Source organism: Lycium ferocissimum, chromosome 8 (assembly GCF_029784015.1).
Source record: "Lycium ferocissimum isolate CSIRO_LF1 chromosome 8, AGI_CSIRO_Lferr_CH_V1, whole genome shotgun sequence".
Classification (NCBI taxonomy): domain Eukaryota; kingdom Viridiplantae; phylum Streptophyta; class Magnoliopsida; order Solanales; family Solanaceae; genus Lycium; species Lycium ferocissimum.
The window spans coordinates 12,361,458-12,387,647 of NC_081349.1; the positions used below are offsets into that span (position 1 = coordinate 12,361,458).

At 38.3% G+C, this 26,190-nt stretch overlaps 1 protein-coding gene across 1 annotated transcript in view; it reads right to left on the reverse strand.

The window, feature by feature from the left end:
• LOC132066035 (DNA topoisomerase 3-alpha) overlaps window positions 1–26,190 on the reverse strand; it is a 58,515-nt gene that overhangs the window by 4,213 nt on the left and 28,112 nt on the right. The window contains exons 13-20 of the mRNA XM_059459438.1: window positions 24,353–24,387; window positions 10,609–10,738; window positions 6,152–6,204; window positions 5,982–6,081; window positions 5,504–5,542; window positions 4,193–4,271; window positions 4,022–4,093; window positions 2,993–3,076 (exon numbers count right to left, since the gene is read on the reverse strand). Coding sequence (XP_059315421.1) covers window positions 2,993–3,076; window positions 4,022–4,093; window positions 4,193–4,271; window positions 5,504–5,542; window positions 5,982–6,081; window positions 6,152–6,204; window positions 10,609–10,738; window positions 24,353–24,387 — 592 coding nt within the window. The remainder of the gene's footprint in view (window positions 1–2,992; window positions 3,077–4,021; window positions 4,094–4,192; window positions 4,272–5,503; window positions 5,543–5,981; window positions 6,082–6,151; window positions 6,205–10,608; window positions 10,739–24,352; window positions 24,388–26,190) is intronic.

Sequence of the window (26,190 nt, forward strand, 5' to 3'; positions counted from 1 at the left end):
TATCCACTGGAAGTAATTGATCCACTTTGGCATGAAATCTAAAGGTATTGTTCGTGACTAATGGGACTTCTAAGATTCATTACTACACCAAGGCGCATAATGTGATCCTCTTGGGATGGAAGATGTGCCTCTGACCCCTTATTCTTCTAATATGTCCGCATCTGGAGAAGGCATTATTACAGGTAAAAGAATGACCACCTTCTGTATATTCATAATTTGTTCCTCTAGAAGCTTGCCCATTAGAGACGATGGTGTCTGCTATGTGATGCATTTATTCCCTTTGACTTATCCCTACAATATTTATACCAATTGGTAACTTCATCTTTCCCATGTATACTGGGATATATTTCCTTAACTTTGGATCAAGAGATAGCAGTAAGGGAATGACTAAATATTGGTGAAAATAAGATCCCTTGCCCTCTTACAATTTGAATAGAAGAAAATGACTTTTTCAAATCTCTTATGTGTTTTTTTCAGATCTCTTATGTGTAAAAAATGAAGATCTCTTGTAAAAAGGGCATTACTAGTCAAATCAATGTTGCTTAAAAAGTATCCCTACATGTTTCAAAAAGAAAATCTTGCTTAAATATATACTCTGAATATTAGGGCTCCCCCGTGATATCTTCGCGTTGCGAGGGAGCTTTGCCCGAACAAGAAGTCAAGTACCAAATCCCTCCCAAGCGCAAGCTCTATCACAAGCTCAAGCCTGGGTAGGACAAGCTTGCCCCCATTGCAAGTATGGCCTTAGGTGACAAAAGCAAGAGAGTAAATAAAGGGCCATTGCGAGGAGTTCCGAGCAGACCATCCTTTTCTCGATGGCCTCATACAGCGACGAAGAGGTATCTGTGTTACTTGAAATGAGCCCCTAGACTTTGCATATTGTATAGCGATCATAGGGAAACTCATATTGAGTGTTTTGCAGATGATAATTGGGTTAGAAAGAGTATTTAGGATATTACAGAAGATATATTAGGGAAGGTGATTAGATGGGACATGGAACAGCTTCAGCTGACTGAGAACATGACCTTAGATAGGAAGGTACGGAGGTCGAGGATTATGGTAGAAGGCTAGCAGGTAGCTGAGTGTTGTCGCACCTTGTATGGGAGAGGCAAGGGGCTAGCCACCCTCTCCTCTTCTCCTTTTTAGTAGTATGCATTAGTTATCCCATAGTTTGTTATTCTTCAGTATTACTATCTTTGCTGCATTTGTTTTGTGTCTTGCTACTTTGCTGTCCTATTTTAATCCTGCTTCAGATACATTTCTTTTGAGCCGAGAATCTATCGGAAACAGCCTCTCTACCCCACAAAGGGTAGGGGTAAGGTCTGTGTACATCCTATCCTCCCCAGACCCAACTTGTGGCTTTACACTGGGTATGTTATTGATTGTTGTTTGATTGGGTTGGACCAGAACTGACAAAAGATCTATTGTAGGCTATTGGATCTTTGTTGGTGGAATCCTGGAATCATGAAGGAGCAAGAAGCAAATTATGTTATCTCGATCCGAAGTATACAAGAAGTTGCAAATTATTTTATCTCGAAAAATGCCTACTTTTGGAGGATCCGACTGCATTGAATATTTTTGAAGAGTCCGAGTAACATAGGTACAAGGCTATGGCTCATCACATGTGAAACACTGTGGGTATATCAACCTTTTAATTGAAATTGGTTTGAAGCCTCTGTCACTAGCGAAACTTTGGTGTGATAATCAAGTTGCTCTACACATTGCCTCAAATCCAGTGTACCACGAAAGGACTAAACATATTGAGGTTGATTGTCACCTTATTTGTGAAAAGATTCAAGAGAACCTGATCTCCACTAGCTGTGTAAAGTCAGGAGAGCAATTGGGTGATATATTCACAAAAGTCTTACATGGAAACCAGATGGAATCTCCTAGTAACAAGCTGGGCATGATTAATATTTATGCTCCATTGGCGGGAGAGTAGTACAGAATCATTATAATTGTACATTACCTTTTTTTTAAAAGGTTTACAATAGTACATTTCCTTGTATATGACCGTATAGTTGATTTGTAAGGATTTCTAGATCTAGTTACCATAGTTAGCATATTCTATACATTGTACATAGCATTGTATCCACTGAGTAACACTCCAAGAAATTCCTCCATTATTTTGTTCAGTAACACAAGCTTAATACTTATGAATGAAATTACCGTAACCTCAAATGCAAAAAGTTAATAGTATTAATTTGACAACAACAGAAAGGTATCTAACTTTTAAGGCATTTGGTTTAGAAAATAGTTTGGTTTTGCCTTCGTCTCGATTTTATTCTTTCTCAAAGAAACAATAGTGAGTTTGGATTTGGTCCATGGAGACCTGAATTTAGGGTTGTTTTCGATGAATTACTTTTGCGTTTGTTTTTGGAAAAGAAACATATCACTACAACAACAACATATCCAGTATAATCCCACCAGGTGGAGTCTGTGTAGGGTAGAGTGTACGCAGATCTTACCCCTACCTTGTGACAGGTAGAGAGGTTGTTTCCGATAGACCAATGGCTCAAGGAGAGATGAAAAAGCAGCAGTAACAATAAGCAGTAATGACATCAAGATAATAAGATATCACTACTAAATGATTTTTAAAAGCTTTCATATGGGTGAAATTAATTAGGTCAAAACTGACCAGACAATGGCTGCTACTAATCGTATTTACAAGTAAAACCTTTATCAGTTGAAGATGGAAAAATCAATCTAGAGAATGATTCATTTGGGGCAATAATGCACAGGAATTTCAGCTTTTGCAGAGAGTGCTCCCACAGGGAGCCCACTGTTTTCCAACAAAAAGAAAACCGCAATAGGAGTTTACTTTTTCTGTTTTTTGTTTTCCAACTATTTTTTGGAAGATAAGAAAATGCATGTTCTCTTTTAGGAAACAAACAATTATTTAATGGACTTTAGGTACTGCCTCAGAAAAGCAACTATCGAAGTTGCACATGCATCTACATTAAAGCAGCAAAGCACGATGTTCCTTACATACCCGAAGTGTTGGCAGCATTGCGAGAACCAGTTCCGCAAATCTCCACAAGCTGCCTAAGAATATCATCACAGCCACCAATGCAACCTAAGATATATAGACAATTCACAGTTATGTAACTGCATTATCTACAGGCAACAAGAAATTGTGTTGATGCACTTAAATAAGTTAAATGACCAGTAATGGGAATATTTTTTGGAAGACATTGTTGTTACTTCAAAGCTAAATAATTCCTTGCAGCATGTGACAGTTTACTCTTCTGTCAAAGTCTCCTATCTTATTTTTAATTTATCCTCCCTTTAAAATTGAAAAGAAAACACAATCTTATGTCCTAGAACCAAAAATACTCCAGTTTGATTGGTGAAATTGATATGTTCGACTCAGTGGGCCGACCGCAATGACACCACAGTAGTATCATTCAATTTTGTGTAGCTCTTGGGAAGTTAAACAAAAATAGTTCATTTTTTGCAATGCCTCCACATCTCTCTCTTACCGTCACTACCAAATAAATGCCTCCACATCTCTCTCTTCCTGTCACTACCAAATCTGAAGTCCTGTCACCCTCAACACCCATCAAACTGTGAAGTATTAAACTTGGCAAAGATTTGATCAACAACTTTTACAGTCAATCAATGTTGCACCTAGAAAAGACAAGGTGGATTGCAAACAATTTTATATTGTACATGCAGATTCTCATGTTTAATAATTCAAAATGGAATGACTTTCTGTACATTATCGTGGAGCATATTCATCATTCAGACTTCACCACTCAGTCTTTGAGAGTCACAAATATATGTGCAACGTAAAAACAGATTAGTTTTGTCAATTAATTGGAAATGGAGATAAAACACCTAAGACGAGACATTGAGAAAGGGAGCCCACCACACTTTATAATTCTTTATACATATTTGTTCAAGGAAAAATATGGTTTCAACTACGTAATGTTCCATTGGAGAAGCAAAATGGATAGGGTCTCTCAATATGACTTAAACGAGATAGACTTTGACAAAAGAGTCCCATTGTCCAGCGTACCTAAATGTTGCACACTGTAATTTGGCGGTATTTCCAGCCGGCGAAATTTAAACTGAATCTTGAAAACCGGTCCTGAAGGTCATATTCAGAAATCAGGAAAAATATGGAAAAGGATGTATTGGGTCAGGCTACCCAATCCAATACGAGAAAAGAAAAATTCCAAGAAGCAACCTGGACTGCAGCTAGTGCAAATATTCTCGGTAACAGAAGCTTCTGATACAGGTCCAGGTAGCCAGACAGCATTTCTGCACTGTATGAATCAATAAAATCATATCAAAATATAATCAAATCACCAGACAATCTTAGCATATCATGTGTATAGAATCTGGACATTTAGAATGGGAAGTGTTAAGAATATTGAACTGATAGTGTATATCAATTAGGGAACATCGGAAGTAACTAGATTGATTCTTTCCTGTAATTAGGTACCTAAAATATTAACACTTGCACAATCACTATTTAAACCAAGGTTATTGGGGGCAGAGCAAACTTCAGTTTTCTCCTCCTTCTTCTATCATTTCACATGGAATCAGAATGCTTCTGCTAAAAGATTTGTTGTGAAATCATTGGCGATGTCAAGACAAAAAAAGAAGATCGTCACCGCGCATTTCTTGATGACCGCAAAGGCTGTCTGAAAAAAATTTCGTCTTTCGGTGGTGTTGTGCAAAAACCAACGTCACCAATAGAAGAGCCAAACCCAGCTGAAAAAGATGCCGGACGTGCCTCCACACAATAATAAATCTCCCATCTCCGGCGGTGCCCCAGTTCACAGTCCAGGCACGAAAGAAGATTTCCGGCGAGATTCTTCTTCTGTGAGTATCGCCTCTCTATCCCGACTCTATCCGTCCAATTTCCTCTCAGTTCCAGTCACCGGAACCCTTTGTCCAAGACTGCCAGTCACTTTTCGGAGAAGTTTTGGGATTTCCAGCCAGTCCCTAGCCTATTTCTGATATTGTTGGGCACACAGGTAAGTATTTCTTCATTGATCTGAAGATACTTTGTCAATTAGTTGAAATTTTGTGTTGAAACTTCTTTGGTTCATCAGAATGTCAGTTGGATTGGATATTTTTGTTTCTATAAACATGGGATCCAGCAACTTGAACCAGATATCACCATATAATCCTTGATAGGTAGTGCAAATTACCTATCTTGAACTTCTTCTGTTCAATCATGGCGCAAAGGAAAAGGCGTTCAAGACCACTTAATTAAACAAGCCAAGAATATTGATGAGAAGGTTGGGAGAGAATAGGAAAAAGGTTGATGCTCTGTGTAACCTCTTGTGGAAGTCTATTGATACGAAATTGATGCCCTTGTTCCATCCATTCTAAACTTGCTTTTTAGTTTGCGAATGCTTTATACACAAATGACTCTCTGTGTGTGTGTGTGTGTGTGTGTGTGTGTGTGGAATTACATGCTCTTTAGAAACAGTTGTGCAAGATTTCTACAGTAGCTGTTGAACAGAATTACAGGAAAAGCACCTACTTGTGGGTAACCCAAGCAACCAACCATGAAGTTCCCATCCTGCATTAAGGTGAAAATGTCATCAGAAAACGTCGCGTAAGGATAGGGAAAATCCCATAAGAAAATGAGAAGCAGCTGATTATAGAAGTGCAAATCAGACATTACAGATGCTTAAGCATGCAGCTGTCTCATATATACAAATTTAGGCAATAAATGATTTCACGAATACAGATAAGCTCTTGATGTAGTGATTTTTACACTAACATGCTGGTCTTCAAAGGAAAACTTTGGCCCTGGTGCTTTAGTATGGCCAATATGAAGAGAATGCTGACAGACTCAAGTTTAATGGTTTTCTAGTTTTCTATGAATAATCATCAAACTTTTTCTCAGCAATTAATATGTTGTTTCCAAATAAAGGTCGCATTCTGAATGAAAGAGGCACATTGGAGCTGGAAGTAGAGATGAGATCCCAAATATACGAATTAATTCTGCCCATTACCGGTTTTTGTCTGAGCACCATATCTGACTCTTGACAAAGTCCACATCTCCGAACAACATCGCCAACTGCTTGTTGCTCGCCACCAGTGGATCTGTTTGATCTGCAGAGCTACAATTTTCAGGCAATCCAAAGATTGAGCCAGGCATCAGCAAAGTAAGCAAAAGACATACCTTTCAAAGAAGATAGACATGGCTTCAAAGAGCTTTCCTTTGTTTGCCCTGGCCTGCAAATTTTCTCCAGAATACATAAAAAGTATAACGAAGTGCCTTGAACCTAATGGTACAAAGCAGCACTGTGTCTCATTCTGATTATTGTATTAGCATAGGCATTCTTTGTCCCTTACCCAAAAAAGTAGTGAACCTCATCTCCAGCGAAGTCTAGCTATAATTATTTTAAGATCTAAGCACTTTTACCTTATCCCAAAATTCTTTTGATAGGACAACCAGCAGGAGATGCTGAAGATTCTAGTAAACAGACTGATCACCGTTTCTAACATCTTAATTGTTGGAAATCAGGTAAAGTCACAATTCAATTTGATCTTAGATTCAAGTCTAGCTGATATTAGGAATCGGTACCTCGCATACCTTACAACAACAACATACCCAGTATAGTCCCACAAGTGGGGCTTCTCCAGCTGAGGAAGCCACGTGTAAGCTTCTTAAGTTTAATATGTATGAATGACTATTATAATTCCAAAAGCAATCTGCACTCCATCAGAGCTCATGGAAATTTAGCTACTTCCAACATAATTCTACATACTGTATATCCGGACATGTAAGAGGGTTTTTGGCTTAAATTTTAACCTGGTCAAACTAGCTTATAAGAACTATTTAGCTTAGCTACGTGTTTGGTAAACACCAAAAGTACTTATAAGCCAAGTGCTCAAAATCAGCCAAAAGTCATACCCCTAACTTATATTTACATCTTATAAGCACTTACTGGTTTGACCAAACCTTTTATAACTTTATCCGTAATAACAAACAAAAAACAAAAAAACATACCCAGTGTAATCTCACACAAGTGGGGTCTGCGGAGGGTTGGATGTACGCAGACCTTACCCTTACCCTTTGTGGGTAGAGAGGTTGTTTCCGACAAACTCCCAGCTCAAAGGAAATGTATCTGAAGCAGGATTGTAAGAAAAATAGGACAGCAAAGTAGCAGGATACAAAACAAATGCAGCAAAAGATAGTAATACACATCGAAGAATAAGAAACTATGCAATAACTGGAGAATACTACTAAAAAGGAGAAGAGGGAAGGAAGATAGCTCCCCGCCTCTCAGTGTTATTAAAGGCGAGCGCCTTCTCGCCGAGAGGCCCCTGCTGCGCCCCATGGCGAGCAGACCTTCAAAAGGCGCGCCAATGGCGAGAAAGGCGAGGATGGCGCCATGGCGAGGCGAGAATAAATGGCGAGGCGAGCAGCTAGGGTTTTAAAAAAAAAAACAATTAAAAAAAGTGGAGGACTTAAATGAAGTGGAGGACTAAATAAAAATAGCAGCTAGGGTTTTTTGTTTGCCTCCTCCTCTCTTCTCCTTCAAGGTTTCAGGTATGTCTCTTTCTTCTTCTTTTTCTTCAGTTCTTCTTCTTTCTTCCTCCTGTATTTTCGACTTCTGCTTCTTCATCTGTTCTTCTTCTTTCTTCTTCTTTTTTTCCGGCGACAACTGCCCTATTTCCGGCCACCTCTGGTTTTTTTTTTTTTTTTGACTGATTCTATTCTCTTCTTCGTTTTCTGGTTTTTCTCCTCTGTTTTTTTACCCTCAGTTTTTTTCACCTCTGTTAATTGCTCTGTTTTTTTTCTCCTCTGTTTCTTCCTCTGTTTTTTTTTTCTCTGTTTGGACCTATGTTGCTCGGACCCTTCACTTTTGCTGCCGTACCCGTGTCCGACACGACACGACACCGACACCGGATTCGTGTCGGATCTGGTCAAAACGACATTGGATACTTTGACCAAATCCATGGACCAATCTGAGAAAAAATTTGAGGCTAAATTGAAAGAAACGGAGAGCTCTTGAAGAGTGGACACTTATTGTATCTAGAAGAGTTTCAAGTTAATTAAAAATTAAAATTTAATTATAAATGAAACATAACTATAAAAAATTATTTTTTGTTTTTTATTTCTAGGCATAGATTTAGTTATTTTTCTTATAATTTTGAATTATTTTAGCCGAATCCCCGCACCCGTATCCGCACCTAGATCCGTACCCTCAATCTTAAAATTTAGATTATGCCGAATCCGACCTCTAGATCCGTACCCGTATCCGACACTCGACACCGAGTCCGAGCAACATAGGTTTGGACCAGTGAGGCATTGGTTGTTTTGCTCCTATTTTTTCTGTTCAATAATTGTTTAAATTTTGTTACACAGTTATAAACAGTAGGTTCAAATTCAATGGAATCGTCGGACGCTAGCAAAAAAGACATAGGTTGGAATTATGGAATTTTGAATTGAAATATTTGCTAATATGTTATTGCTAGTGAGATTTTGATTATTTACATATACAATTAAATATTTTAATTTTTGGTATTTATTGGCGCCGCACTTCAAAAAGAGCGCCCGCGCGCGCGCGCCTTAAGGCGTAGGGCCCCTTCGCCTTTAGTCGCCGCGCGCCGACCAAAACACTGCCGCCTCTCCTATACAAAGTGCTACAACACTCAGCTACCTGCTAGCCTTCTACCCTAATCCTCGACCTCCATACCTTCCTATCTAAGGTCATGTCCTCAGTCAGCTGAAGTTGTGCCATGCCATGTCTAATCACCTCCCCGAATATCTTTTGTAATATCCAAAATACTCTTCCTAAAACATATTTTTTTATTATCTCACTGTTTTATTAAACCAATTGCTCTTTTTCATGTAAAAGTACTTGCTTATCAACACCTTTTTACCAAACAGACTAATTGCTCATTATCGAAGTACTTCTATACAAACACGTAACTGCTTATTTATAAAATCAACTTTAATACCTAAAGGTGTTTTTCAGCAATTTATGTTAACAACTACTTTTAACCAGTTAACCTATACAGACTCTAAGTTTCTTAAAAATACTCACATTGTTGATGGTACTTAAAACAAAAGGAATTGGAATTAGGCCATTGACCGGACTTGTCATACTATATATATATATATGTATATATATATATATATATATATATATATATATATATATATATATATATGACAAACAAAAGGACTAGGAGTATACAAAGAGCGGAAGAACTAACTCTCTAGACTATGCCTACAAGAATTCCATTTGTTGAAGAAGAGATCACCACAATTAAACGCTTACATTATTAGAGAGAAGGCACATTTATTCTTTAATGTTAGGTTACAACAAGCCCCCTCACATTAGGATGTACCTCTTTTTCTTGGGCAAGCAAATGGACATTATTTTTTAAGATAGGTACCAGTGGACCCCGCGCATAGGGGGATCTTAGTGCACCGGGCTGCCCTATTTTTTTAGGTACGAGTGGACTTGAACTCAGGACCTCTACTTGCTCTAATATACCATGTTTAATTGTGTGGTCACCTCATTATTGAAAGATAGAGGATTCCCCGGAAGATACTCCCCATATCCAGATCTGATCGTCTAAGATTTAGGAATAATATTTGTAATCTAGAATATCAAACTTCTAATTATTATTTTTTCTCCTCTAATTGTGTATAACCTATTTTTATATGATTATGTATAATGCCAGATTTTATGGGATTTAGGTGATTATGTTTCTCATGGTCTTTTGTATATAAAGCAATATACATGATATTGAAATATATAAACGAAACTGTTAAGCATCTTACACTTTCCACACTCATTAAATTTTTAGATGAGGTAGTCACTTAATCAATATGATAACAGAGCCAAACTCATCATTTCTGTTAGACAGACCAATGTTGGGCCACCCATGCTATTACACGGCCCAGAGCGATTGGGGTTGTTGGAAAAAAAGCTTTTGCTACTTTGATTTGATAATTAAACAAATTATAAAAGAACAAACAAACAAATGAACAATGATTTTGAGTTGGGCAGGTATTGAATTGGGCAGGTTGCATTATCAGTTATTGTTTAGCATAACTTGATCCACACATCTTGACCCAAGAAAATTTTGGGCGAGTTATAAGCCAACATGTTTATCAACTCAAACCATTTTAACCGCCCGAATTTAGCGCATCCCCCCATTTGACACCCCTAGATCAATAATCAGTGATCTGTCAAACCTCCCAACCAGAGGAAAACAACCTTAGCCAAAGAAACAAGTTCATATACTACAAACGCAAGCACCATTGAAAGGATAATGCTTGCTACCCTTTCATAGAGTAACAACTCATGCTCTAAGTGAAGTAAATGCACTCAAAAAGGATAACGAATTCTTTAGGCTCCGCCATCTTTCAATGCACTTCAAGTCAAATATAGAATAACAGAATTCATTAAAGGGGTAGTCGAAGGCTTCTAAGGTCCTCGATCTTGACATCACTACTTTGTGCCACAACATTAACAAAGTCCCACTACCTTAAGAGATGAAACTTGACAGACCTTCTAAAATGAGATAAGAGTTCTATTGCTTAGGATGAATTTTAAAGTAGCACAAGAAAATCTTGAAAAGCATCTGTATTTCTGAATTTTGTTATTGACTTACATCTAAAAAGCAAGCTTTCATCTGCTGCAAGCAAGTTTCTAGAACCTCAGCCTTTCTCTTGGTTCCTATGCTAACGGCTTTCATATCACATTCCATCATAGCACGGAGATATGGTTTCCATAGTTCATAACTGTAGTAGAAAAAGAAAAGAACAAAAAGATAAGTCACCTACATGTTGCAAGCCAGCATTTAATGTAGTAATAAGATGTTAGCGCATCTGCAACAACACAGTCATGCCTAGAAGAAAAATGGGAAGATTTCAACATGAACAAACGTTAATCAACTAAAGCTAATATAGTGAAAATACACCATCAGTTTGTTTAGTTCAGATAACATCTTTGAAAAGAAATGTGCTTATTAAATAGCTTGTGCAATAATGTGTTAGGGTTTCAAAAGTCGAATAAATGGTTTTCCAGAAAGCTCTCTGCTTCCTCTAACACCGAGGCTTAAGGTCACCGCGCTCTTGGTTTTTTATGGAACCGAGAAGTTGAGAACAAATCTTAGGGCCAGAATTTTTTTTTTTTTTTTTTTTTTTTTTTTTTTTTTGAAACAGTTAACATTCTATTATGGACAAGGCTACACCAAAGGTGTACTTCAACAAGTAGTGGTTACAAAGGCAAAACCTACCACCTAGGACCTTCACAGACAATCTAAAACAGTGACAATGTCCTCAGCCGCTTGAGGAAGGTCATGAATACACCAAAAATAGAAAAAGGCTAGACAATTCATTTTCAATTTCTGAAAGGAGGTACTCTTGTCTTTAAAACTGTTGATTTGGCATTAATGATTAAGATTGAGATGTTGATTTGATATTGATGATTAAGATTGATAGCTTTATTTTAGGAATATATTGTATTGATGTAAATGATTAGGAATAGATTATGTAATATTGTCTTTCCTTATTTAGTCTTAGAACTCATGTATTAAATAGGATTGTATATTAATTCAGAAATACAAAAGCCCGTTGTTCTTGCTAAAAATCTACATGGTATCGATGTGTTTTCTCACTACGGCACTAGGGTTTCAATCAAAGTTGAGTTTTTCTCTCTCTTGTGGTACATACTTCTGGATTATTTTTCTGTTGGGGTGTTGGAACATTGCAGGCCTATCTCTATCGGTTTTGATTTTTTCCGATCACGAGTAGGCCTATTCTCACCCTTTTCATCCGGATAATATGGGTGACAATTTCTGGAGAGACTTAATGAAGTTGACTTGCGTCTTACTTGACTTTCTTACTGTGATTATGTGCGGCCGGGGTATTGCTTTTAATGTAATTATTGATTAAGTGCGAATAGACACATGACAGGCTCTTCTAAAACAGTGCCAATGGCTCGCAACCTACAATGTCTCACGATATTACCTTATCATCCGTTTTTCATGTGCACGGATTTTCTACCTTGTTTTTTATGGAACTAAGCTAAGACACCATAGGGAAGAAGATTGCCGGTGGTGATTGCGTGATGGCTTATATTTGATCGATGGAACTCGAGACTGCGAGTGAATAAGGATGTCAACGGAAATAATAATGACGGTTGGGACAGCTTTAAAAGTTATACATTTTCTAGAGCGAGTTTGAATCTTTGTCTCTCTTTTCAATTTTTTTTTTTTTTTTTAGTCGATGGTTTGTTACTTTTATCGATTGTTGCACTAGAATACACTCACTGTTTTAAGTCATTTCATAAGATGATTTGTACTCGGTTTGAGGCTAAGATAAAGATATTTCGGTATGGATAAAACTTTTGGAGCTTACTCTCTTTTGGGATAATCCATCAAACTAGTTGTCCTTATACTAAAAATGGGGTTCTTTGAAAAGAAAAAATAGGCATTTGTTAGAAGTAGCAACCAAATTGTACCTCGTTCAAATTTTCGAAGTTTTAGAAGCTTTAAGGGTAAAAATGACTATCTTGTTCCTCCCAGATATTTGGGTGTGTTTGCTTTGTTCACGCTAGGAAAAACTTGAACCAAAAATGTGTCTTTATTGGTATTCTCTCCCTGTCCACCAAATGAGAATTATAAGGAAGAAGAGATGGTTTTCAAAACAGGGAAAGTGACGGGGGAGGCTGTTGAATGGGGGGCGGCTGGGGCGTTTGGATCCTCAGCCTTCTACTGAGTTAGATTTGCCTATTGCTCGCGGAGGAGTCTCTGCGTCTAACTGTTATCTGTTTGTTTCCATAATTCTTTATCGCCCTCAAAAGCCTTTGCCTTGTCATAGAAATGGAAGAAATGAAGGCCTTATCAAAGAATGAGACTTGGGATTCATTTTTGGTTGGTTGCAAAAACATTTTTCCACCTGAAAGGTTCAAAGCAAGATTGGTGGCTAAAGGATTCACTCGGAATGGAGTTTATCAGAAGACATTTGCTCTGTGAATACTATTAGAATTCTTATCTTGTGCGGCTAATCTTGGCGGGACTTTGACGATTTGATGTGAAGAATGCATTTCTTCATGGAGACTTAGAAGAAGAGGTGTACATGGAAGAAAGGTATGCGTTCTCACAGAACTTGGTTTGACCTCGCTTTGATTTAAATCACACCTTTTTCTTTTATAAGACATTTAAAGGGTAAACTCGCTCTTACCATAGTTTATGTTGATGACATAGTAATGACGGAGAACAAAGAGGAGATGACTCGATTGAAGAAGTTGTTGGCACGGGGAATTTGAGATCGAGGATCTAGGAAAATTAACGGTTTGTCTTGGGAATTGAAGTTGCTAGATCAAGAGATCTTTATTTCTCGAAAGAAAGTATATTTTGGATCTCTTGAAAAGAAGCGGTCTTCAATTTCACCAAATCTCGAGAGGCTAGTTGGAAGACTGCGTTTATCCTCTCGCACTGGAACAAAGCTGAAGTCCCATCTTTTCATCACTTTGTGACATGAACAGGACAATTTTGTGGTTACAAAAAGTTACTAGAAAATTGAGATTGTGCGAAAAAAGGAAACTGTCTAGCACGTTGAAATTGATCGACACTGAAAAAGTCACGGGTGGTGTCTTGAGTTTATTCCCGTGTGTGGAAAAACAACTTCATGTGTTTACTAAAGGCCTGTGAATTTCATGCCGTGTGCGACATCTTTGCACCCTTGAGGGGAGTGTTGATTTGGCATTAATGATTAAGATTGAGATGTTGATTTGATATTGATGATTAAGATTGATGGCTTTATTTTAGGAATATATTGTATTGATGTAAATGATTAGGAATAGATTATGTAATATTGTCTTTCCTTATTTAGTCTTAGAACTCATGTATAAGTACCCATTCTTATGGATTGTATATTCATTCAGAAATACAAGAAGCCCTTTCTTCTTGCTAAAAATCTACAAAAACATCTCTGGTTTCTCTCCTTCCAAATTGTCCACCAAATGCAAGCGGGGACAATCTTCCATCTCTCCCTGTGTCCTGACATATTCCCATCTCTATTCCTGCAAGCTAGAACATCCAATGTACTCCTTGGCATAGTTCACCTGATTCCCCTCAAATTGAGGAATATCTGCCAAAGTTGTTGTGTCACTTTATAGTGTAAGAAGAGATGGTTTATTGTCTCTGCTTCAATTTCACAACAAAAAAAACAACACCTGGAACAAAGCTGAAGTCCTGTTTTCATCACTTTGTCATGAGTTAGGACAGCTTGTCTAGCCAATAACCAAGAAAAACAAGCCACCTTGTGTGGAATCTTCACTTTCCATATCATCTTCCAAGGCCAAAACCCAGGCTGAGGTCTTATATATTGTAAGCCCTTATAAGCAGATTTGACAGAAAAAGACCCTTTCTTCTCCTTCAGCCAGACTAGACTATCTTCATTAGTAGAAAAATCCTTGAAAAGTTCAAGGGTGCTATAGAAATCTATCACCCTTTCCACTTCCCAATCATTGAGTAGTCTTCTGAAACTGAGATTCCACCCTTGGTTGTCCCTAGCTTCCAAAATTGTTGCCCCCCTCTGTTGGTTTGAGTTATATATATATCAGGAAACATGTGTTTTAAGGAAAGTTGCCCAATCCAAACATCATTCCAAAAGGATGTTTTCCCTCCATTGCCTACTTTGATCCTGGTATTTTTCCACATTTTAGGCCACTGATTCCTGATGGCTCTCCACAAGCCAACACCATAAGGATTCTTCACTTCCTTTGTGACCTATTGACCTTCCATTCCATATCTTGACAGGACAACCTGTTTCCACAAAGACTGTTCATTTGAAACAAATCTCCATAGCCATTTCAACAGAAGACTTTTGTTTTGTGTTCTCGGGTTCTTAATACCCATTCCTCCTGCTTGCTTACTGGTTATGACTGTCAACCACTTCACCAAATGAATCTTTTTTGTCTCACTGTTTCCTTGCCATAGGGAATTTCTTGTAATGGTATCCAGCTTTTCAATGACATTCACTGGCATGGGAAATACAGACATCATATAGGTTGGCAAGGCATCAAGAACACTGGTAATAAGAGTCAGTCTACCTCCCAGAGATAGGTATTGGCTCTTCCAATTAACTAGTTTCTTTTCACATTTCTCCAACACTGTATTCCAGATATTCTTAGATTTACTCTTAGCACCCAGTGGCATGCCAAGGTATGTAGTAGGAAGTTCTCCAATTTTGCCTCCCAAGATGTTGGCCATAGCATTAATATTTGGCACCTCATTAACTGGGTACACAAAGCTCTTCCCCCAGTTGATGTGAAGTCCAGATATAGCTTCAAAGAGAATAAAAATAACTCTCAGGTATTTCAATTGGTCACTTTCTGCATCACAAAAGATTAGAGTGTCATCAGCATATTGAAGGTGAGATATTGTCACTCCTTGATTCACCCCTGCATTGGTCTTGAAACCCTTGATTCTGTTGTTAATCTGAGTTGTACTAAGTCCTCCCATTGCTAGAATAAATAGAAAAGGGGATAAAGGATCCCGTTGTCTCAAACCTCTTTCAGAGGAGAAGAAACCAGAAGGTGATCCATTGATCAAGACTAAAAACTTGACAGTACTTGTACAAAATTTTATCCAGTTGATCCATCTCCAGCCAAACTCCATTTTCTCCAAAGTCCTCCATAGGAATTCCCAGTTTAAATGGTCATATGCTTTTTCTATGTCAAGCTTACACAAAATTCCAGGAACCTTAGAAATCTTCCTCAAATCGACACATTTATTTGCTATCAAGATGGCATCCATTATCTGTCTTCCTTTGATAAAAGCCATTTGTGGTGCATCCACCAATTTAGACATCACTTTCTTCAGCCTGTCAGTTAGCAGTTTAGAAATGATCTTGTAACAGCTACCTATCAAGCTAATTGGTCTAAAATCTTTCAGTTCTTTGGCACCCACATTCTTGGTGATCAATGCTATGAAGGTGGCATTGAAACTCTTTTCAAAATAGCCTTGCTCATGGAAATTCTGAACCGCTGCTACCACATCCCCTCCTACCACATCCCAACAATGAGAAAAGAAGGCCATAGAGAAACCATCTGGACCAGGGGCTTTATCCCCTGCACGTGAAAAGACACAATCTTTAATTTCCTATTCTCCAAACTTTCTCTGTAGCAAGATATTATCTTCATCATTGATCATAGATTGTACTCTGGGATTGAATTGTGGTCTCCATGTTTCTGTTTCAGAGTATAAATTTTGATAGAAACTAGTGATCTCCTCACTAATCTCTGTTGGTTCATCTACCATAGCCCCATTGATCAACAGGCTATCAATGTTGTTATACCTCTTGTGACAGTTAGCAGTTTTATGGAAAAACTTGGTATTCCTGTCACCTTCTTTGAGCCATAAAACCCTGGATCTTTGTCTCCAGGCCACTTCCTCCCTTTTGATATTCTCCTCAAACTCCACAGTTAGGACAGCCCTCAGGTAGGCCTCATCATCAGTCAGAAGTCTTTGGTCTTGTATCACATCCAATTCGGACAATTGATTGAGGATGTTCTGTTTTTGTAACCCCAAATTACCTTGTACAGTTCTACTCCATTCTTTTAACTTCATCTTCAAGGCTCTCAGTTTGCAGGAGAGCAGATAATCTGGCCTACCTTCATACACCCCAGCTTCCCACCAAGCTTTCACTCTGTCCTTGAAATTTTCTGTCTGTAGCCACCAATTCTCAAATTTGAAGTAAGAGTTTGTCCTCTCCCAGTTGCCACATTCCAGTATCAAAGGACTGTGATCTGATGTGACTCTTTCTAGAACTGATTGCTTGATTTTTCTGAAAGACTTCCCATTCTTCTGAAATCAAGAATCTGTCCAGCCTTGCTGCAATGTCATGCCCTTCCCCTTTTTTCCAAGAAAACTTGCTACCTACCAGTGGTAGGTCCTCCCATTCCATGTCCTTAATAAATTCAGATAGATCCTCCATTGCTTTATTGAATCTTGTACAATTCTTCTTCTCAGATGGAAATCTCAGAGTGTTGAAATTCCACAGATCACCCAAGGCCCATTAAAGAGGCTTCTAACTGCCCCTAGTTCCCGCCACACCTCTTCCCTTTCCACTCTACCATTAGGAGCATAAATACTTGACAAATGCCAACAGAAATCCTGTGATTTGCCAGTAAATTTGAGGGTGATACAGTAAGCACCCACCACACATATTTCTCCTTCCCAAATGCTACTGTCCCAAAGAATAATTATGCCCCCTCTAGTACCACTAGCCTCTAGTTGTGCACACTTCACCCATCTATTAGCCCATATCTCTTTAATAACATCCCCTATGTCACCTTCCAGCTTGGATTCTTGAAGACAGTACACATCTGCCCCCCATTTGCTCATCATATTTTTTATTTTCGGCCTCTTTCTATGATCATTAAGGCCCCTCACATTCCAAGATGCTATGTTAACCTTCATTGATTTGGTTAATAAAGCATCCCCCCTACTTCTTGTACCGAAACTCACAAAATTACTGCCCGGTTCCAGATTCTTCAATTCTTTAGAACCCTTGCCTTTTGGAGTCACTGGAACAATAGCAACAGCCTTTTCTTTCACATCTTGTCGCTTGCCATCAATTTTCATAAATAATTCCAGCGCCGCTTTCTCGCAGCCCTGAAAATGAACACCAAACTCCTCGCTCATTCCGATAATATGTTGTTTGACCCAAATAGAGATCCCTTGGTCTGAATCCGAGAGAACTTGATCGGTTGAGTTTAACGGAATAATATCCACAATAGTTAAACCTCCTTCTTCCTCCAATTGTAGATTCTCCTCTCTCTCTCTCTCTCTCTCTCTCTCTCTCTCTCTCTCTCTCTCTCTCTCTCTCTCTCTCTCTCTCTCTCTCTCTCTCTCTCTCTCTCTCTCTCTCTCTCTCTCTCTCTCTCTCTCTCTCTCTCTCTCTCTCTCTCTCTCTCTCTCTCTCTCTCTCTCTCTCTCTCTCTCTCTCTCTCTCTCTCTCTCTCTCTCTCTCTCTCTCTCTCTCTCTCTCTCTCTCTCTCTCTCTCTCTCTCTCTCTCTCTCTCTCTCTCTCTCTCTCTCTCTCTCTCTCTCTCTCTCTCTCTCTCTCTCTCTCTCTCTCTCTCTCTCTCTCTCTCTCTCTCTCTCTCTCTCTCTCTCTCTCTCTCTCTCTCTCTCTCTCTCTCTCTCTCTCTCTCTCTCTCTCTCTCTCTCTCTCTCTCTCTCTCTCTCTCTCTCTCTCTCTCTCTCTCTCTCTCTCTCTCTCTCTCTGCCAACAGAGGTTGAGAGTCATCTATTTGGATAATCGACATATCATCGTCATCTTTTTGTTCATCAAGGTTCCCCCTTTGGTATTGCATGGCAGGAAAAGAATTGGGTGGTGATGGATTTTTGTTATTGAGGATCTGGCAATTTTGGGGACTGAGGGGAAATTCTGGTTGGTGGGTGAAGGTTTGAGAGGTGCAGATATGGTGGGTATATGAAGATTTTAGCAAGAAGAAAGGGCTTCTTGTATTTCTAAATGAATATACAATCCATAAGAATGGGTACTTATACATGAGTTCTAAGACTAAATAAGGAAAGACTCTCTCTCTCATTTACATCAATACAATATATTCCTAAAATTAAGCTATCAATCTTAATCATCAATATCAAATCAACATCTCAATCTTAATCATTAATACCAAATCAACACTCCCGCCAGTTGGTGCAAAGATGTCGCACATACTTGACTTATGAACGATGTGAAAAGTCCGTTTGTTGAGGCCTTTAGTAAACATATCAGCTAGTTGTTTTTCTGAGACACGTGGAATAAACTCAGAACCACCCGTGACTTTTTCTTTGATGAAGTGTCGATCAATTTCAACGTGCTTTGTTCGGTCATCTTTGGTGGATTTCGAGCTATCTTGATTGCGACCTTGTTGTCACAATACAAGGAAAATTTCCTTTTTTCGGACAATCTCGATTCTTACAGTAACTTTTTGTAACCACAAAAGTTCGCAAACCCTACTGGGCCATAATTTTCGCCTCAGCGCCCGATCTAGCAACTCCTTGCACCTCCCAGTGACAGTTTCCTCCTGCGAGTGTACAATAACCGGATGTAGACATTCAAAGATCCGGCCAATCTGCATCTTCTATTTGGAGGTGACCATGTGCAGGTTAGACCTTTTCATGTCACTTCGAATACACAAAATGTGAAAGACGGCTTGCGTATGAGGATCTCGAGGATCATGCATAGGCTGTAAAGGCCGACTCACTGTTTATGTCTTGTGAGAGAGATAAATAGAGTCTTCTTTATCTCTCTTTATCAGCAACTTTCAACTCAAGCTTTGTAGTTTGTGATTGCTTTCAATGGGTGATTATTTGGTTTGCGTCAATTTTTTTCTTTCAAGAGATCCAGAATATACTTTCTTTGAGAAATAAAGATTCCTCTTTTGATTTAGCTACTTGATTCCCAAAAACAATTTTCCTAGATCTTGATCTCAAATTCCGTCAACTTCTTCAATCGTATTATCATCTCTGTCATTACTATGTCATAAACTATGAGAAGAGTGAGTTTACCTTTAAATGTCTTATAAAGAGGTGTGATCCGCATTGCTTTGTTGGTAACCAAAAGGAGATCATTGCTTTATAGAATCTGTCAAACCAAGCTCTAGGAGATTGCTTGATCCCTACAAGGCTTTCTTGATCTGCATACCTTTCCTTGACTTTGTTCGGTACCAAAACCGAGGAGGAATCTCCGTGTACACCCTCTTCTTCTAAGTCTCTCATGAAGAAATGCATTCTTCACATCAAAGCTGTCGTAAGTCCCGGTCAAGATTAGGTTGCACAAGATAGAAGAATTCTAATAGTATTCATTTTTGCAACAAACGAGCAAATGTCTCTTGATAATCCACTCCATAAGTCTGAGTGAATCCTTTAGCCACCAATCTTGCTTTGAACCTTTCAATGGAACCATCAGCTTTATGTTTTACAGTGAAGACCCATTTGCAACCAACCAACTTCTTGTGCGGTAGTGATGCGACAAGTTCCCAAGTCTCGTTCTTTGATAAGGCCTTCATTTCTTCCATCGTAGCTTCTTCACTTAGAATCTGCAAAAGCTTCCCTCCCGTCCTGGGAATAGATACGGAAGAAATAGACAAGGCAAAGGCTGCATAGGAGGCGATAAAGAATTATAGGAAACAAAGTTAGATAAAGGTGTTTAGTGCAAAGACTACGCTCTCTCTTTCCCGAGCGAGCAATAGGCAAATCTAACTCATTAGGAAGTATAGATAACTACTTTGAAGAAGAAGGTTCGACTTCGGCGGGTTGCGTGATGGCTTCTTCTCTCTATTTCTCCTTGAGTAAGTTATCAAATCAGGCCTACCCAAACGCCCACAGTCTCTCCTTTGAATTCTTTCTCCAATTTCACTTTCTCTCTATAGCGTAGTTTCATAGTCTCCCCACAATTCTTTCTCCGATTTCGCTTTCCCTTGTGGCAGTAGTTTGACAATAGAACTAGGAAAAACCATCTCTTCTTCCTTATAATTCTCCCCGAAGAGGTGATGGTGTAATGCTAAAATAGGGCTCGAGTTCCGAAAGGTAACATCCATACGACAAAAGAATCTCCTAGAAGGAGGGTGATAACATTTGTACCCTTTTTTTAGACTTAACATTTGTACCCTTTTTGTGTTGGAGAATACCCAATAAAGACACATTTAAGAGCTCTAGGTTCAAGTTTCCCGAGTGCCTAGCATGAACAAAGCAAACATACCCAAATATCTTTGGAGGAACAGTATAGTCATTTTTACCCTTTAAAGCTTCTAAAGGACTTCGAAAATTAAGAGTTTTAAGTGGCATTCTATTGATGAGGTAGGCAGCTACTAGAATGGCATCCCCTCAAAAAGGCCGGCGAGTTCATGGTAAGCAAAGGGATCTTGCTACTTAACAAATGCCTATTTTTCTTTCAACCACCCCATTTTATGCACTAGTATAAGGACGACTAGTTTGATGGATTATCCCAAAAAGACTCCAGTAAGCTCCAAAAGTTTTATCCATGTATTACGTGTTGTCGGTTCGAAATATCTTTATCTTAGCCTCAAACCGAGTACAAATCATCTTATGAAATGACTTAAAACAGGAGAAAACTTCACTTTTGGCTTTTAACGAGATATACCCATGTCATTCTAGTGCAACAATGATAAAAGTAACAAACCATCGACTACCGGACAAAGAAAGTGTTTGAGTAGGACCCCGCACATCGAGAATGAATAGTCGAAAAGGGAATTGTGCTTTTATTGTCACTCGAAGGATAAGAGTTTTTAGTGTGCTTGGCATATTCACGTAAATCACAAGACAAGGTTCAAACTCGGTTAGAAAATAAACCAGGTATAACTTTTTTAAAGCAAAAAAGATGGGTGTCCCGACCGATACATGCTTGTATTATTTACTGGGTTGACATCCTTATTTCCTACAAAAAGGCCTGACCGAGTCTCGAGTTCCATCGATCAAATATAAGCCATCATGCAATCTACCTGCCAATCTTCTTCACTGTATGAAGGTCTTCAAAAACACGATAATCGGGAAAGAATCACACTACGCTTTAGTTCTTTGGTGATAGCGCTAACGATAATAGGTTAATAGGAAAACCAGGCACATGAAGAATGGATGATAAGGTAATATCGGGGAGTGCAAAAGTGAACATTCCGAGACGGGGGTTAGGGAGCCGGTGGCTATTCGGCATAATCCCGCTTTGGGACTAGGAGAGTAATTTTGAAGGCCTTTAGAAAAGAGCTTTGTCATGTGTCTATTCGCACCAGAATCAATAATCCAACAATTAAGCTGAGCATTAAAAGCAATACTGTTGCACATAATTGGGGCTAGCAACACTAGAAGAGTCAAGTTTGTTCAGAAGACGGCGAAGATGTTGAACTTCATCCTGAGACAAAGTCTCTCCCGTAGTGTCTGCCCGTATTATCACGGATGGGAAGGGTTAGAATAGGCCTACAGACCCAGAAGCGGAAAAAAAATTCGGAGAAAAAAATCGCCGGAAAGTTGGCTGCCACGCCGGAATCCTAATTCCGGTGATCGGAAAAAATCAAAACGGTAGGGATAGGCTCGGAATGTTCCCTAGCGACCCCACGAGAGAAAAATAATCCAAAAACGAGCGAGACGGGAGGAGGTTTTTGTGCGGACAGCCACAAAGAGAGAAAAACTCGACCTCTTTAATAAAACACGGAACCACACTAGTCTTTGCGAGGGAGAAAACTCACCTAAAAAAGGCAGCAATGGCTCTGATACCATGAAGATTTTTAGCAAGAAGAAAGGGCTTCTTGTATTTCTAAATGAATATACAATCCATAAGAATGGGTACTTATACATGAGTTCTAAGACTAAATAAGGAAAGACAATAATTACACAATCAATTCCTAATCATTTACATCAATACAATATATTCCTAAAATTAAGCTATCAATCTTAATCATCAATATCAAATCAACATCTCAATCTTAATCATTAATACCAAATCAACAGTATAGAATAAGATGAATAAGTGAATTTTGTCGCCTCCCACAGGGAGAAAGATTCAAGAAATTTGGAAGCGGTTGTCTTCAATTCAAGCAGCACTGGATCGATATGAAATTGGGGCCTAATTGTTTGCAGATTCTGATTCTCACGTGACAGAGCACGCGTTTCATTTAAAAAAACCTCCTGCTTGTCTGGTTCCTCTATTTGTGAAAAGGCCTCAAAACGATTTGGGCCTAACAAAATTTTTGGGCCTGAAACTTTGTTCATCAGAGGAAGGTCACATGGGGGACTCACATGCTTCCTTTTTGAATTTGAAGTCTCCTCTACAGCTGTCTCCTCTGACAAAACCCTCAATATCTGCTGGGTAAAAGAGGGTTCGCCACTTTCACCGTTGTCTTCTCCAATGGAGTAAACCATCGGAATTTCAGCCCAGATCTGGATAGTGAAGTTCAAACCTTCGTTTTTTATCGTCACCTCCTTCGGAATACTGCAACCATCTCCCCTTGAAAGCTGTACTCTGTAGTACTTTCTGCCTCATTGTATATGAGAATGAAACAGTGGTTCTTGCCGAGCAATATTGGGCTAAGAAAACAAGGCCAAATAGCTTAATTCATTGTGAGACATGGAGCTTGTGAAATATTTTTAGTCTTTGCTTTTTGTCAAGGATGTTTGACCATCAATTCTGAAGTCTGCAGAACGCTGCTTCTATTCAAGTTGGAAAGGAAGATGAAAAAACTTTCAGATATAAAAGAGCTCACCAGAACACATATCAATTCAATTGAGGGTCTTTAACACTTCTGATGATGTGGTTCTAATTCAACAGCCTGATGAATGAAACATTTAGATGATTTGCGAAGTCTTTCTCCAGCTCAGACAAGAAGAGTTCAGGGCAGGAAAGAGAGAACACCCTACTCAACTGGGTGATCCTATTAGAATGACATGCACTATTACTATTACCAATGCCTGCATCGAATGCTAACCTACATCTAATGAAATACAATCTGCACAAACATACAACAAATGCACTGCTTAATTTCTCGGAGACTGGAGGCCGACATCATTTTTCACGAATTCAGCAGCTAGCGGCAAAGAAACTGCCTACAGGCTTACACCAATTCCAACCTGTGTTTTTCAGGAAGTTTGAGGGGAATTCTAATTTATAAGTAACATAAGTTGGTATTTTATTGGACAGGGCGTTATTTGCTGTCAGTTCTTCCTTCCCCAGAATGATGTCCCTAGTCTATCAGATCAAGCAGCTCCACAACTCAAGCTATCCCAATTGATCTCTGCATATATTTATCTACTTTAAGAGGTACTCCCACTTCCCCAAAAGGACGTCTTGGGTTATTCACTAAAGCTGAACTCCACATATTTTGACTTTAGCCAAATGTTTTCCATGATAACAGATTGGGCAACCTAAAAACAAAATGAATCATCAAAAAGTATTGGGTTGCTTGAGCAATGTACTTTTTTGAGTCTCAGTGAAATGATGTAAGCAAGAGAAATTTCAGCAGAAGCATCTAATATCAAGCATAGAACTGCTATTATTAGCTTCTCGACTGGATACCAGCTACTCAGCTTTACCTGAACTATTTTGGAAATTTTACTATAATGTCGAGCACTATGTTTTGACACTTTGAGCCAGTGTAAGCCATCATTGGTTCTGAGAAAGCCAGAGAGTATATATGAACCATATTCTTTTTTGATAAGTGACTATATATGAACGTTCATATGAAAGGAACGCTAGTTGGCAACAATTTCAATAGGGGGGTTTAATATATTATTAACTGCACAATCATCAGAAAAGAATAAGAAAGACAGTTCGATGATGAAATCGAGATAAGAGTACAAGAAAAACAAGTTAGCCCCGAGTACTCACCCCATATCATCATATCCCATTACTAGCGCTTCCCCCTGGATTTAAAGAGAAATCCTTATTTAGATATTAATTCAGAAATGTGAAGAAGTTGCAAAGATAACTGCATACAGTATAGCTGAGAAGAGAGCAAATCAAGGCTATAATAGCAGTAGGCAGCTTACAAGCATATTGAAAGCTCAAATATACCAATTTATTTTCTCATAAGGAAAATAAAAGGGACAAGGAGAGAGGCTGTGTTTTTTAATAAAGACAAGGTTTTTTCCATCATCCGTTCACATCGTGCCATTGGTTTAGTTGAGAGATTAGAAAAAAGAAGCCATATCCATGCATCATATCAGCAACAAAAAAATTTGAGCAAGTCAAATCAGATACAGTATTTTCCATCCATCCAGGCCTAGTTCCTGTAATTTTCCAATTTCAGAAACCAGAGTCTTAATCAGGGGAGGACCCACGTTGTAACAAGAGGGTTCAACTAAATCCTCTTCGCCTAAAAAAAAAAAAAAAAAAAAATCTATTTACATGTGTAAATTATACTTGAAACGAATATCTAAGACGAAATGAATCCGCTTGACACATCAATGAAGGTTGGCTCAGTGGTCGAGCAGAGTCATTCATCTGAGAGCACACGCTTTCAAGCCTTGCTGTGCACAGTCGTTATGCATTTTAAATACTTTTCAGTCATGAGTATGTTAGTACCAAATTAGAACAATGATGTGCAAGGGAATACCACCGTATACTATTTTAGTTTATTAGCTTCATTGTTTTAATCTTTTTTACGTTAAACTAGTTCAATTAATAATATGTTAAAATTGTTATCTCACAATTCCTTTAAGTTTATTACTTGGGTCACGTTTTTATTATAATTTACATTACATTATTTATTGTTTGTAAATAATAACTTCTAAAATTTTACTTGTAAGCATAAACTTGTGTATTAACTTGATATTTTATGTATTCTAAAACTTCTAGTTATAAAGGTGTCTTTTTTAATTTTTGGGGATACATGAATGTGAGCTTAGCTCTATACTTTTATCTATTTATTGTTTTAGTAAATTGTTTGTTTATTTTATTTTTTTTTAATTTTTTATGGTGTTCCAGAATTACTAAATTGTTGCTGTTATTAACTAATTATAAGAATAAAGCATAAAAGTTAAAATCGAAGACTTTAGTCTTACTGATTATCTCTCTCTATTTATATACAAATACAAAATGATGTTGTTTGTCTTCATTTTATTTCATTTTCAGAACAAGAACACCTAAAAATGACAAATTTTCTTGGGCATTGTTGGAAAAAGAAAAAAGATCAACATACAAAATTCACTTTGTTCGGTAATCCCTATTGTCGACCATCATGTTATTAATGTTATGCTGCCTAATTGACTCTGCTTGACCAAAATATTGGGTCCGCCGCTGGTCCTTATGTGGCAGAGAACAAAAATAAAACCACCAATATTATACAAATACAGAAACAACAGCAGCACCTGTCAAAAGGAGAAACAACTTTACAGAAATTTCTTGTTACACATGATGTAACGTAACAGTCAGAGTCAAAGAATTTATAAAATCTGCTTAAACAAGTGTTTGTCTTCGTCTCTCTGGCATTTCTCCTTCCAATAAAGAGACTAGGGGAGAAAAAATTAGACCTTGCTCTGAAATGAGTTGTTCGGGAAGTTCTACAGTTCAATATGCACAAATGAAGCTTCCGGAAGATTAAAAGATTTAGGCAGAGACCAAGAAGAAGATCTAGTGGGTAGTGGCAAATTACCAAAAATGGAAACAATTCTGCTGGTAGAGGAAGAAAGCATTCTGTGGTCACCAGAATAACTGTTGATTAGTCC